The sequence below is a fragment of the Nematolebias whitei genome, chromosome 18 (assembly GCF_014905685.2).
Source record: "Nematolebias whitei isolate Nwh7 chromosome 18, NemWhi1, whole genome shotgun sequence".
NCBI classification, from domain to species: Eukaryota; Metazoa; Chordata; class Actinopteri; order Cyprinodontiformes; family Rivulidae; genus Nematolebias; species Nematolebias whitei.
In genome coordinates, this window is record NC_056515.1 from 32,917,466 (window position 1) to 32,933,358 (window position 15,893).

Sequence of the window (15,893 nt, forward strand, 5' to 3'; positions counted from 1 at the left end):
GTGGGTTGTGTTGGCCATCTTGAATCAGGTGGACTTCAAAAGTTATTGAGTTGTAGTTTTATATCTAGTGATTACTTTTTAAACGTTTCATTAAAATTCATAGGTGGGTTCAGGAGATATTGTGCTAACAGACAGGCACAGTTGACTGTAATAGTTAATGACAAAGTTTTAACAGCAGATCACCTACTATCAATTAGCACTTATCGTATATCCTTGGGATGACTCTCAGCTACTACTTTACCAAAATGCAGCTCATTATCTTTAAAGTTTGCAGAGTTGCAGCCATTTTTGTGCATGTTAAAGTTGCTTAGCTGTAGCGGCCATCTTGAAAGTGTTTGATTCTAAATAACTGCTGCCTGCAGATGTGCATCCAGTGAATACTTTCTGAGAGTTTCATTAGAATCCGAGCTGTAGTTCATGAGATATTTTGCTAACAGGCACAGAAAGAACACACAAATATGAGTAAAACATTCTTTGGCGGCGGACGATTTTTATTATCGAGCATCACAGTTCACGCGCGCGCGCTTTACTTGAAATAATGAGAAACTTAATGAAAAGGTCGCGTGGAGGTTCTGGTTTATTTTATTTTGGGGTTTTCTCCCGGAACCTGAACGTCTCATTGTGACTGGCTTGAGCCTCGGACGCGCGCGAGCCAACCGCGCGCAGCTGGCAGCTGCTGCTTTCCTTTTTTTTTTTTTTTTTTTTTTTCCTTCTTGTTTCTTTTTCTTTCCTCGCGCTGGAGGAGCTCGCGCGTCTTGCCACCGGGATCATCCCACCTCTGCTGGACTCTCCTCTCACATCTCACTGGGATTTTTATTTTATTTTATTTTATTCTAATTCATTTTATTTTATTGTCGCAAAGTTTTCCGTGCGGTTCGTCCTCAGTGCTGGTCTCACGCGCGCCGGTGTTCATGTGTTTCATGTGTTTGCGCTCAACAGTGAGGTAGACTTGCGCGTATTTTTCTCCTCCGGTGTCGGCGCGTGATTGAGCCGGTGGATGCGAGTGTCGGGCTGCGTGTCTGAGCCCTGCGGGACCTCATACCAAGCTGTAGGGCATCATGGTTCTTCTCACCTGGAGGAGGAACCCCTCCAGTGACATGCTGCTGCTGCTGCTGATGATGATGATGCTGATGATGTTGGGGTTGGTACCCCGAACACGAGCGGCTCCATCTCTGACGACGGAGCAGCTGGACACGGGGGTGGTAAGTTTAGGATCCTTTACCTGAAGTTTCATCCTCACCCCACATCCTTACACTTCCTTCTGTCTTCTCTGGGTTTGAGCTGAACGTCCAGTAAAAGAGCAAGCGCTGTCTTCTCCAGATACTTGCTCTGAATGTTAACACCTCTCCCCTGCAGGCAGAGCGCCTGGGCACGATTAAAGCTCAGAATGTGATGGAGCAGAGTCAGCTCAGTGCAATGACAATTAACACATGGAAGGGGATATGTGTACATGTATGCATCCTTATATGTCAGGATCCTGCTCTGTATTTGTATTCACACTTACAGCATCAGTTTGAGCTGATGTGAAGAAACTGACATGTTTAGAAGAGAGATTGTTTCCAAACCATTCACTGTGCCGTAGTAAATATGGTATTGGTGATGTAGTTTGCAATCCGTCTGAGACTATTATGAATACAGACAAAAAGCTGATAGACTTGTAGTATAAGTGATTATAATTAGTATTTTTACCAATAAGTGTATGCATTTTTCCTCGGATGCACTTCTAGATTTGCTTCCCTCTGCTTATTCTTTTTGAACTTTATCTTCGGCTCTTTTGCTCACACTTGGGATGCTTTTTATTTAAGTAGAATGATATAACTTGACTATTAATTATGGGGTGTCGTTTGTAAAGTTACGCAGTAAAAAATTAACAGCAATGTTTTGGTTTATTTAGCCTTTCATAAGAAAAACATTGTTGTTGTTTTTTTTTCCAAAGTCATATTTCCACTATGGTATTCATACATTTATAAATGTCATAGTTCCAAACTAAATATTTAATTTACAAGCTAAATATTTAGTTTACAAACTAAAACTTTAACTTTTCAAGTTAAATATTTAGTTAGCAAGCTACATATTTAGCCCCACGCTAAATATTTAGTTTACAAACAAAATGTTTATGTCCAAGCTTAAAGTTTAATATACAAACAAAATATTTAACGTGCAAGTTAAACATTTAGCTAGCAAGTGAACTATTTAGGTCGGGGCTAAATATTTAGTTAGCAAATGAAATATTTATTTTGGAAATTAAATGTTTAGCTTGGAAATAAATATTTAGGTCCAAGCCAAATATTTAGTTAGCAAATTAAATATTTAGTTTAGGGATTAAATGTTTAGCTTAGAAATTTAATATGTAATTTGCACCTAAATATATAGTTCAATATCTAAATATTTAACTTGCAAGTTAAATATTTGATTTGTAAATTAAACATTTAGCTTGGACATAAATGTTTAGTTTGTAAGCTAAATATTTAGCTTGCTAACTAAATATTGAACTTGCAAGTTAAGTGCTTAGGTTGTAAACTAAATATTTTGATTGTAAGTTAAATATTTAGTTTGGATTTATGACATTTATAAATGCACGAATAACATGGTGAAAATATGACTTTGAAAATAAACTTTTTTTCGTATGAAAGGCTAAATAAACCAAAATATTGCTGTTACTTTTTGACTAAGTAGATTTACAAATGGCACCTCATAATTACAAGTCTGTATTTTGACTCAATATTTTATTTAAGCTTCTTCTGCTTTTAAGTTCTACATTTGGGGGCTCCCATATTGGCAGACATCTATTATTATCCACCTGACTTCAGATTTCTTAACTTTATTTATTTATACCTTAGCCTTCCGTCAACTTTAATGTGGCCCGAACTGCAACATGTATCCCCACAAATGTTGTATCAAAACGACCGGCTTTCATTTGCTGTCCATCTTGGTTCCATTGGGAACAGATGTACATCATCAGTTTGGTCATGGCTGAATAAGAGAGAGATTTTAGCATCAAATAAATGTTTAAGCAGAAAGTGAGTTTGGCCACATCTGATAAAGACACATTTTATTTAGCTTTTACTGAATGAAGTGTTAAATAAAAAGAACATCTATTTTAGTGTCGCAGTTTATCGACATGGCTTGTCCTGTGAAAGTCACAACACTGGTGGTTAGTGTGCGTTTAGGTGAGGAATAAAGATACATTTGAAATAAAATGTGATGTTTCTAAACATTCATGTCATCAGTTAACTTCATCTGTCCCTCGATGGGCAACATTCATTGTTTGAGGGTGAAGAATGAAAATTGTATAGAAATGCACTGATTGTACTTTTAACTTTTTTATTCCCTTTTCAGATTTTGTAAAATTTAACCCTCAATTGTTGGTTTCTCTCTATCCTCTTATGAGCCTAAACAGGAAATATATTTTTTAAAAGTTGTTCATTTAAAGTACAATATTTGATGTAAAAGAACTTTGTATTTCATCTAAAATGGCATGATGGGTTGTGTCTCAGAAAATCTTACAATGAGCTCCATAATAATCCTTTTTTTAAACGACAGATCTACTGTTATGTTTGCTTCATGTATTTGAGTATAAATGATAATAGCTTTACATTTGAGAACAGTCGAATCTCCAATCACCTCCGTATGAAACACTTGCTTTCCCATTCAGCCCCTTGAACATATTTCTGTAACGTATGTACAAACGCAGCTACAAATTATTTTTATTTCATTTACTGTTAACTTTAGAACATCAGGGCAGCTCTAGTCTTGTTTGGTAACTCTCGCAAGTTCTCTGGAGGGAACTCAGAGAAAATTATCGTCAAAGTAGAAACTTTCATGCATTTATGGAATAAGTTGTGCTGCTTTGAGCTTCTCTGCAGCCACAAAAAACTCTTGTGATATCTGCTGTGATTTGCCCCACTTCTTGTGCCTGTAGAGCCAAAACAACACAAGTCTAGTGAGCGTGTCCACATTTATTTCATGGTTCTGCAGTGTATGCATGTCTCTATAGGTGGAGGTCAGGTCGTTCCTGGATTAGAAATGACCATTTTCCTAATAATAACCATTCATCTCCTTGCTTTCTTGTTAATGAACATCTTCAAAACACTATTTTAGTTACTTTTTTAAGGATTCAAGGTTCTTTATTTGTCATACGCACCACATGTAGTACATGTGGCGGAACGGAATTGTGTACACAGGGTCCCAGTTACATCCACCAAAAGTATAAAATGTAAAAGAAAAACAGTCATAAGATCTAAGATATGAACTAAGAAAAACGTTAACAAAAAATACGCTAAGCACTAATAGTACATAAACAATGCGCCGAACAGCAGCACGAACATGAGTCTGTGTGAGCAGATGACGAATGAACACAGCAACATGATGTGATTTTTTTCACATTGATTATTCTGATTAGAGATTCATGAGTCTAACAGCCTCAGGGTAGAAGCTGTTCCTTAGTCTAGTGGTTCTACACTTAATGCTGCTCAACCTCCTGCATGAGGGGAGCAGGGCAAAAAGTGTGTGTGCTGGGTGAGTGGGGTCCTTCATGATGCAGGTGGCCCTCTTCCTGCATCTGGAGTTGTAGATGTCTGTGATGGTGGGGAGGCTGACTCCAACAGTCTTCTGTGCAGCCTTCACCACTCTCTGCAAAGCTTTTCTTTCTGCAGCTGTGCAGCCTCCATGCCACACGTTGATGCTGGAGCACAGGATGCTCTCCACTGCACACCTGTAGAAGGAGGTGAGGACTGAGCTTCCCAGACCAGCTCGTCTCAGCCGCCTGAGGACGTTTCTGAGAGTTTTTGGTCAAATAAAAGCAGACATTTCTTTCCATGAAACAGTTGGTTGATACAGTAAGTCATGTTGTGGTCTGCAGGACATTCAAACCTGCCCCAAATCTCTTTTTATTGTCTGCGTCTATCTCGTGTTTGGCTGATCTACTACATGCAGCTTCTTTAAAAAATAGAATCAGTGCACATTATTTAGTGGAGAGCTGCTTCTTGATGCTTCTCAAGCTGATTGTTTTGAGCGGCTGCAGTCAGCCATTTTGCCAGCTCATTGAAACACATCCATCTCTGATGGAATCCATGGTTAAAGGCTGCTGCATGGACCGCTGGCTCTATTGAGATAGAGATTGTCTAGCTTGAAAGAAAACATGTATTCCCTGGAAACAGCCTGGTGTATTTCTCACTGGACCATAGATTTAGGAAGGGAAAAAAAGGGTGCCACTGAAAAGTAGGCTTTCTGTTCTTTTATAGTTCACCATGAAAAGCAAAATGTAGGAACCTCCTGAGCCCAGAACCACAAAGACGTATGTGCCTTTCAAGTTTGTTGTTTTGAACCTACAGCTTGGCCATTTTTTTAGAATCCAAGTAACCTTGTGGAAAGATCTTTTCCTGAAAAGGAGAACTCATTTTTCTAGATTGTTTAAGTGCTAAGGAATAGTTTGAATTTAGCTCTACCTTTCATAAAGAAGTCACAGATTAGAAGTTCTTTTGAGACGTTTCAAGAAAAACATGTCGTCCCTTTAGTGTCTTTACATGACTCCATTATTGATGATTGAGAAGCAGCAAAAGTTAATTTTAGAGTTGTACTTTTAATGACATAAATGATCATGTGAAGAAAAAACTAACTATAGCGAGTGGGGTAAAAAAAAAGGTATATCTGGTAAAAAAAATACAGAGATGTTGATTTTTGTATTTCAGCAGCTAGAATGACTTTTCTACTAGATTATTTGTAAAAAGAACAGCTTTATTATTTGTCTGTCAAAAAAGTGGATGCATTATGGTATAGTCTCATCTGTCCATCTCTCAGTCCATCCATAAACTTTTTCTGGTCCCTCCATTAACCACGTATCTGCTCGAGATAATAATGAAACTTCATACACTTATGCATCATCACCAAACGGAGTGTCTTACATTTTTCATCACCCCAGCTTCAAATTCAAGGCCACAAATCAAGGTGAAATTTAAAACAAAGTCTGTGCTTGTCCCACCCATAAATTCCCATCCGCTCAGGGTAATTTAACAAAACTGGATACGCATTTATATCACCACTAGATAGTGTGTTGCAAAATACTTTCATCGCCACAGTTCGAAGGTCAAGATCAAAGGTTATAGAAGGTCTTTGCTTGTCCTGGCTATTGATATAGATTGCTGTATTGCTGTTTATCTATGGGGAGTATAATAAGTATGTGCTGATTTTTATTTTATTTTTTTTTATTACACAAAATCATTCCAACTAACTTGTTCATCATGGAAAAAATAAGCAGTATTAGCTGGCCAGTGACTAAATCCTTGTCACTGTGGAGCCAGAGGACTCGGAAAGCATCATGCTGCTTCACTGAAAAAGACTCTATAAAGGGCAGAAAGTGTCAGATGTTTGAACACACAATTTTCTTTCCCACAGTAAATATTGTTTAAAAATTCCCACCTCAGGACATGAAATAACCCATACATACAGCATATCAAATAGCTTCCATCGATGTATTTGTTAATTACAGTTGGCCTTCTTGGAACTAGTCACCATGCAGGTTTTGTCCACAACAACCAAACTTTATGTTCTTCAGAGGCTCAGCCTCTCTCACGGGCACATATTAGAAATATTAATTTTATAGCTGTGCAATGCTCTGAGTTGCAATTTAAGCTCTTGAGGGAATTGAGTCAAAGCGACTAAACTTTAATGTGCTGTGTTTTCTGCTCATTATATTATGCTCCTCTTGAGGAGTATTTTCTACACTGAAGTATGACAGTATGACGTCCCAGAGGAACTATTCCAAGCACACAGAGCTTTTTTCCAAAGAGAGAGCGCAAACTGATCAGATTAACAGTTGATAAGTTTTTGTAAATACTGTGCATTTAGCAAATATATATATATATATATATATATTAATCCCAGTTTTGTATTATGACACAACACTGATGCCAGAAGAAGATAACAGATGGGACTTTTTTTTTTCCATTTGGACTAACCATTCTTATGAAATCTTTTGTAAATGGTAAATGGACTATCTTATCAAGATACTCAGAGTCAGAGAGCTTTATTTGTCATACACACCACATGTGGTACATGTGGTGGTACGAGATTATGTACACAGGGTCCCAGTTACATCCAACATTAAAATGTAAAAAAAAAAAAAAAAAAAAAACAGTCATAAGATCTAAGATATGAACTAAGCAAAATGTTAACTAAAAATATGCTAAGCACTAGTAGCATAAAAACAATACGCCAAACAGCAGCACGAACATGAGTCTGTGTGAGCAGGTGAGTTCGAATGAACACAGCAACATGATGTGATTTTTTTCTCAGTGATTATCCTGGTTAGAGTTTCATGAGTCTAACAGCCTCAGGGTAGAAGCTGTTCCTCAGTCTAGTGGTTCTGCACTTAATTTTCCTTAACCTCCTGCCTGAGGGGAGTGGGGCAAAATGTGTGTGCTGGGTGAGTGGTGTCCTTCATGATGCAGGTGGCCCTCTTCCTGGATCTAGAGGTGTAGATGTATGTGATGGTGGGAAGACTGACTCCAACATCTTCTGTGCAGCCTTCACCACTCTCTGCAAAGCTTTTCTTTCTGCAGCTGTGCAGCCTCCATGCCACACGTTGATGCTGGAGCACAGGATGCTCTCCACTGCACACCTGTAGAAGGAGGTGAGGACTGAGCTTCCCAGTCCAGCTCGTCTCAGTTGCCTGAGGAAGTAGAGACTTTGAGCTTTCTTGATCAGGCTGGAAGTGTTGTTGCCCCAGCTGAGGTTGTCATTCAGGTGCACCCCCAAGTACTTGTAGCTGGAGACCACTTCCACCACAGATCCTCTTATATTCAGGGGGGTAGGTGTGTTTTTTCTTCCTTCTGAAGTCCACGATCATCTCCTTTATCTTCTTTACACTAATGTGCTTTACGCTATAATCTGTGCCCTCATTTACCCATTCATACAGCACTCTACTATATCTATACAAAGACTAATCCGTGCTTTATCACATTCATACACCGATGGGACACAATGAGAGATTCAGTGTCTTGTTAAGGGACACTTCGGCATGTGGCTGCTGATGGACTTGAACCCCCAACTCTTGCATTGGAGGACAACTGCTATACTGCTGTAATTTTATTTTATTTTTTTACATAACTAGATATTCTTGTCGATGGACTCGGTGGTCGGTGACACCGTCTTGGAATCCTGAGGCTGCAGGTTCAAGTCCAGGCTGTGTCAACAAAAGGACTGTAGACAAAATAATTCTCAAATCTTTTTGTGTGAGTTTGCTGTCTGTGTGTCTGTATGAGAACAGGGTTGCCAGATGAAAAACATCTAGTTGATTTTAAAACTATGTTAAGATAGTTTAATTTACTTATGACTTGAATTACTATTATGCTTCTGTGTAAAATTTTCTCAAGTTGATATGGTTTTTAGCCTGACAGGTTCAGATTATGATTTGCTGCTCACGGAACACACTTTTTTTAAAGGTTTTACACAATGTAAGCTCTGAAGAACTTTAAATCTTAGAATGCTCAAAACCTCTGAATAAACTAAAACACGTCTTCTGTATCCGATTCCTTTCATGTAGAGGTGGGATGTTTCCTGTATGCTTGGGCAAGAGCAGAAAACTTTGCATCACGGGATGTAGTTCCAGTAAACCCAGGGCTGTGGTTTCACTTATTTCAGTGTCCAGAAGTTTGTAGCCTTCTGTGGGAATAGATATATCAAAAATGCTTTCCAAACCTTTTGTTCCATTTACCTGTTTGCATCTGCACAGCTATTAAAGAGTCTTGGCTGTTCTGCCATGTCCTGCTTTCTTACCCTCAGTGATTTCTCTAACAAAGAATTCATCCCAGTTTTGGTTGACAGCTTGCATTGTGTCTTGCTCTTTACATGTCAGTGAACTTGCCCTTAACGGGTTTCTTTATACAGCTTTATAAACAGCTCTGTGGTAAGCGATGTCCCAACACATTCTCCAGAAAGGTTTATACCCTGGATGTTTGTTTGGAGAGCCATATTTAGCAGCCTGAGCTGACTCAGGACTATTTTAGTTACTGGAAGAACACAAAACTCAATTAAATACCGAGACCTTTTTACACAGGAAATTAAAACCATCTGTTTAGGGTGTTCCCTGCCTTTTTTTGTTGTTGTTGTTCAGCACTGAAGAATCAGTCTCCTATGATCTGAACAGGATTAAGCAGGTACTGTATAAAAAATAAATTAGATAGATGGACATATGAAGGGAAATCAAATCTATTGAGAGTTCTTTCTTTTTTTTTTTTTTAATCTATGAGTGTCCTAGTAAATTTGAACTGGTTTTGGACATTTTAATCTGCCACCTCATCACGTCCATCCTTGTTTGTGTTAAGGGTGGAGAGTAGAATCTATTTTTAGACGCAACAAATCATAAACATGGAAAATGCTGAATCGAATGCCAACATATTTTCTTGTCAACTTTAATCTATGTGGTGCCATTTGTTTTGGTAGAGTTATCATAGTTTCCTGTAGAAGAAATATGCTGACAAAAAGCTGTTTTCAAATCTTTATTTCTCATTTTGTCTTTTATTAGGCCTAACTCTAAAAAAATCTAGTGAAGATATCAAAATGTGACTGAGGTTACTAATGACTTAGACACATTTATTTGTGTATACAATTCCTGGGATAACAGCATATTAATTGTGTTAGCTTGTCTAATGCATTTTCAGTGTTAATTTAGCATATACGCTAATTATTATTATTATTATTTTTTTCATTTACCCTTTATTTATCCAGGTAGTCTCATTGAGCCACGAGAACTCATTTTCAAGAGAGACCTGTTTAGGGAGCAGATGGTGGGGGTTAGGGGCCTTGCTCAGGGGACCAGAGTGGGGCCAATGAGGGTGGAGGGAGGTGTGGGTGTTTCACCTTTTCCACCCACATTTTGATGTTGACGGTACCGGGAGGTGAACCTGCGGCTTTCTTATCACAAGCCCATCTTCTAACCTCTGCGCCACCACTCCCCCACAATTGTTGTGGGGGAGGTAACTGTTGGCCAGCAGCCTGTAATCAGTGGTGGGATGTAACAAAGTACATGTACTTCGTTACTGTACTTAAGTACATTTTTCATGTATCTGTACTTTGCTGAAGTAGAGTTAAATATGGGTACTTTCAACTTTTACTCCACTATATTTTACTTTAAGTATCTGTACATTCAACTACACTACATTTCTATAATGCATTGCATTACAAATTACATTCATGTTGCATTATTTTTATTTGTTCGTTAGTTTGAAAGTAACCAATGGCGAGAGGGGAGTTGGTCCATTGAATCACTGCATAGTGGGCAGGTAACGTTAGACCTAACTTCAAGAAAAGCTGGGACAATGACGTATATTCTAGTATATACATCATTGAGCTGGGTGCACCCACAGCACCGCTAACACACCCAAAATGGATTCCACCACCGAGAGTCAGCCAGAAGATACGTACCACCCATGGCCTTACTGAAATATTATTGAAAGACTATTGAAAGACTGCTCAGTACAGCAGGACATATTCTCTCTCCCAGAAGAGCCAGACTGGACTAAAACAACTTTGAAAACCAACTTCTTCTGAATTTGAACAAGAAATTCTTGCTGCAATATTAAAATGTGTCAGTTCATGGGATGTTAGGAGACAAGAAATGTCTCCAAATGACTCGACACTCGGGTCCAAGTTTTGAAAATGGTGTCAGGAAGTTAAAATATTGTTCACTATTGACCCATTACAAGGACAATTATTTTTATTTAGCGATTTAGGGTTTTTTGTTAACTTTGGAAACCATTAACGAAATAAGATTCCGCTAAATTAGGCTTTTCCAATGTTAAGTTCACTAACAAAACTTACTAGCTTGTCTGTTGTGGGCGTGTCTCGGAGAGTCCATTAGGCATGGTGATGTCTGCTTTTTAAGTCACAGTCATAGGATGAACCTATTTTTAACCATTTAGTTTGCATGAATATATTTTTATTTAATTTAAACTAGCCAAGTACTGCAGTAATAAAAACCACTGCAACTTAAAAAAAATCAGGTGTTTTCATCAGTGGCAATGTTGGCCTGTTTTGGGGGTGCTCAAGCACCCCTAAATTTTAACTCAGAACCCCTAAAAAATAAAGAAACTACCATTAAGATGTAAGGAAACTCAGTTCTCAAATCTTAGATTCACCAAAATATTGAATACATTTGGAATTAATATGGAATAAATGATGACACTTAAGCGGGCCAGTAAAATCTATGATTTTTTTTATTGCACAAGTTGGATCCTCAACACCACCTGTCAATCAGTCCAGCAGGCTTGTCAGCAACTGACTAATCAGCAATTTCAATTAGTCCTGAAGTGAAACGCCCCTTACCTGCAGGCGCTGCAGCCCATTTTCTCCGACAGCATTGTCTGGGTTTTGCATTTCGAACGCTTTGCAGTCAGAGGGATTTTGTGTAATATCATCAGAAGGAATGGATAAATGTTGTCAGTGGAGAATATGTATTTCAGACAGTGTTACCCTGAGCATTTAGAGGGTGGAATACAGTTTATTCCATTTCCAAAACCTGAACAGAGTCTGAAAAAATGTAAAAGATGAATAAATCCCTGCGGCTTCTGCATCTGAATATTGCAGTGATAAACATAAAGTACCACGTGTTCGTCTGTACAAAGGTAACTACAGGTACATTTAAAATGTTCTGTCATAATTACATTGTATGCTTAATGGTTAAATTAAGGGTTATTGCTTAAAGCTATGTGTGATTTGTTTTGTGCGTTTTAAATGTAGATACAAAAAAATAAAATAAAAAAATAAACTGTCCAGATGACCTGACTGAAAAATGTACATGTTGCAACTTCTGGTTGCATAAGTTTAGCTTTTATTTGTTATGATCAGTTAAAACTAATCTGATTTTGTACAAAGCATTTATTAGGTTGTGTAATGTAAAGTGGAGCACTACATCTGTAGCATCTTAGCTAGTGCGTCTATATTGCATGCCGCTAGCTTAGCGCTACTTCTGGTTGTGCCATGCTCTCTAAAATAGTTATTGAATCAAATGTTTACTTCTGTACTGTAGGTAAACATAGATGTTTAAAAATCTGTAAAAATACACCAGAACACATGGCATCTACTTTATTCAAAAATTTCTGGGGGAGGACCCCTAGACCCCCCCACCAGTGTGTCCCCCCCACTTCACAAATTTTTCTGACGCCAATGGCCACTGCGTTGTTCAAGCTAAAAGCCACGTCAGCACAAGGGGCTAAGAACCCCTAAAAGTCAGCTTCTAGAATCGCCCCTGGTTTTCATCATGATTTTAACTACTCATTATTATATTTTACTTGTGGTGTTTGAAACAAATCAGTGCTCTCTGCTCCTGGGGTTCTGCATAGTGTTGGATACGTTTAAAATCTTAAGAATCTGGTTGTGCACCAAGACAATCACATCCCACTAAGCCCATATCTCGCTTTCGTTTGCTGTTTAATTTCTTAATTGAGACTGCCATCTGGCATTCATTATTCTGTGGAGGAAGGTTCCCCCCTTCTGCTCTCATTTCTCCTCCACTCACCCTCCATCAGCTGCTCCAAAGGAAAATGATCTTTTCAAGTTTTCAAACCGCATGAAAGGGCAAAGACTAAAATAAAAGAAGACTAAATATCAATAAAAATACAAGCATGTAATTTAAAGTATTTTCTTATTTTTAATTTTGTTGTCAAATTACATTATTTTATGCTGCATTGCCAAAAAAAAAAGACTGAAGATGTATAGAAAGCAAATCAAGAAGGGTTTGCTAATATGCATAAAATGTCTTGTAATTAGGTCAGTTATTTGCAGAACAGAAGCCGAACACAAACACTTATTCAAGGAGCCTTTTCAAAATAAAGGTGCAGTGGGAAATACACATCATTTATGCAGGAATATCCACAACTTTCTGCTGTTTGAGTCCAAATTCATTTTCTTCAGGCGTCATTAATCGCTCGCCCAGTGGCAGTGGTTCAGGGGTTTTTAGAATGAGGAAACACAGATGGAAAATGTTAATATTAATAATTCAGTTTTTATTCATAACAGTGTAATAGAGTTTTTCAAACTGACCAAAAACAATACGACCTCTCATTAGCACCGTATATGCCCGAGTTGTGTGTACATTTCCTCACTCGACCTATTTTCTTTCCCCCCGCTCTCCTTTTCTTTTCATGGTGCTGCTGCTCTTCACACTTCAGACTTTCTGCTGTGCTTTCTATCATCAAATCACGATTCTTCTGATTACACCCATAGAAGGAGCTAAAAGCAAATCCTGGATGCAGTCAGGGTTAAAAATGGCTGCAGGGAAATAACTTGTTTAAGGCTAAATGAAATGAATTAAAGTCCCTGAAGAGAAATGGTGTCACTAACAATAATTTATGAGATTTTTAGACGCCTCGGTGAGTCAGGAACATTAATCAGAAGCAAAACACAGTCCCTGTAAGAAAATTAATTAATAAATTAGTGGTTTGAGTATTTTTTTTATCTTGCACTTAACACCAACACTTGGCAAAAAAAAAAAAAAAAAAAAGATGCAGTTTTGTAGAAAGTTTGGGTAAAGAGACAGCCTCTGTATTTTACAGATTACTCATTTTTGTCTTACAGCTCATTGCAAACAGCTTCACATGAACTTTCACCAAAAATGTTTTCCCCTTTTATTTTGAAGTGTTTCAAACTTCAGTAAGTTCATGTATGTTGTAAAAATAATGATAGAAATATGACTATCCATCTTCAGATTTCAAGAACAGCTTCTATGGTTCTTTCATCTATATTAAAATCTTATAAAAAATAAATCAAAAGATAAAAATGATGACATTTTCATTTGATAATAATTCAGTTATAATCAAAGCTGCCCCAGTAAAATTACTTCCTTGCTAACTTATCCTATTTTGGGTGGACTTCCCAGTCAAACATGGTTAGCTATAGTGAAAGAGAGAAGCTGTAGGTTTTGAAATACATACCGTAATTTTCAGACTATAAGGCTCATTTAAAATCCTTACATTTTCTTAAAATCGACCGTGAGCCTTATAATCCAGTGCACCTTATGTATCAATTCTGGTAGGGCTTACTGAAAAAGCGATTTCAGCTCAAAAATCTGTCAAATTGAATTTATTTTGCTTAATGCGCCATAATCCGGTGCGCCCTATAGTCCAAAAAATATGGTAATAGTTTTTTAAAAAGAGCTTTATGTCATGGATAGTTTGAGCACAAAAACCTGTGGACACAGCAAGGGATGAAGCGAGTCAGGTTATTTTGGAAGGGATATTCTGTCAAATAGTTATCAAAACATCAGCCATGACATCAGTCAGAGAGCACAGAGTTTGGAAGAATGCGCAGAAGTGTAGGATAAGCTAATGGTTAGCCAAGAGTGATACTTAAAAAAAAATAAAAAAAATCCCTGAGCTTATAAAACAAGCATTTCTCTAAAACCACATATCAGAATCAGAATCAACTTTATTGTCATTGCACAGTCAAGTACAGCGAAATTTTGTGCCGTACAGCTCTTTTAGAGCAAAAGCAGAAGAGGAGGCAGGACAGGGAAAGAGTCCCCGTCTTCATCAAGAGCAAGAGAGGCAAAAAAACAGGTGTGAAAAGAACACTACATTATGAAATATTAAACATCTGCATTTTTGCACTGTATTATTTAATTAGTGTGCTGCCCGAACAAAGTCTACGCAAATGTTTGTTTGCTGAGCATTGATCATTTTTTTAACTGAGTATTGAGACTGCTGAAGATACACTGCCTGGCCAAAAAAATGTTGCCACCTGGATTTAACTAAGCACATAGGTACGAGTCTCCTATTGGATATTTACTGCATGGGTGATTATCTTTCAGCTGCAACAAGTTATTTAACCCCAACTGGTGCAATGAGTTGCTTCTCATTTCTTTAACAACCATGTTGAAAGACACCTCGTGTGGTCATGGAAAATATGTCAGTCTGTTTGAGAAGGGTCAAATCATTGGCATCAAGCAGAGGAAACATCTAAAGAGATTGCAGAAACTACTAAAATTGGGTTAAGAACTGTCCAACGCATTATTAAAAACTAGAAGGATAGTGGTGACCCATCGTCTTCGAGGAAGAAATGTGGCCGGAAAAAAATCCTGAATGATCGTGATTGGTGATCACTTAAACATTTGGTGAAATCAAATTGAAGAAAAACAGCAGCAGCACTCAGGGTTATGTTTAATAGTGAATGTAAGAGCATCTCCACACACACAATGAGAAGGAAACTCAAGAGATTGGGACTGAACAGCTGTGCAGCTTTAAGAAAACCACCAATCAGTGACTCTAACTGGGGAAAAAGGCTTCAGTTTGTTAAGGAGCATAAAGATTGGACTCTGGAGCAATGGAAGAAGGTCATGTGGTCTGAGTCCAGATTGACCCTGTTCCAGAGTGATGGGTGCATTAGGTTAAGAAGAGAGGCAGGTGAAGTGATGCACCCATCATGCCTATAGTGCCTAATCATCAATGCAAGATCTTGGTGAAAAATGAATGCAACACTGGATGGAAATAGATCTTGTGACATTGCAGAAACTTTTCGAAACAATGAAACAGTGAATGCATGCTGTAATCAAAGCTAAAGGTGGTCCAACAAAATATTAGTGTGTGACCTGTTTTTTTTTTGGTGGCAACTTTTTTTTGGTCCAGGCAGAGTATGAGTGCTGGGAATTGAGTAAACAGTTGGACTGATAACATTCATCATCATCAGCAAAGAACATTCTTTATATACTCAACGCGCATGTTTGTGTAGTAACACAGATGTTGCTCAGTGGGAAACACAAACTAACTAAACAGAATCATGTAAACATGTACAGGTTTTATACTTGTTACTGTAGAGTTCTTTTGTATGTCACATTTGTAAGAGATGTTTTATAAGCCTGAACAACAATAAAATGTGGGCTTTCCATTAATCCAAAAACTTGC

General features: G+C 37.9%; 1 protein-coding gene across 1 annotated transcript in view; it reads left to right on the plus strand.

Moving 5' to 3' along the window:
* Positions 1-1,058: 1,058 nt before the first annotated feature.
* mmp17a (matrix metallopeptidase 17a) overlaps positions 1,059-15,893 on the plus strand; it is a 120,810-nt gene continuing 105,975 nt past the window's right edge. Inside the window, exon 1 of the mRNA XM_037692474.1 lies at positions 1,059-1,202. Within this exon, the coding sequence (XP_037548402.1) occupies positions 1,059-1,202 (144 nt within the window). The remainder of the gene's footprint in view (positions 1,203-15,893) is intronic.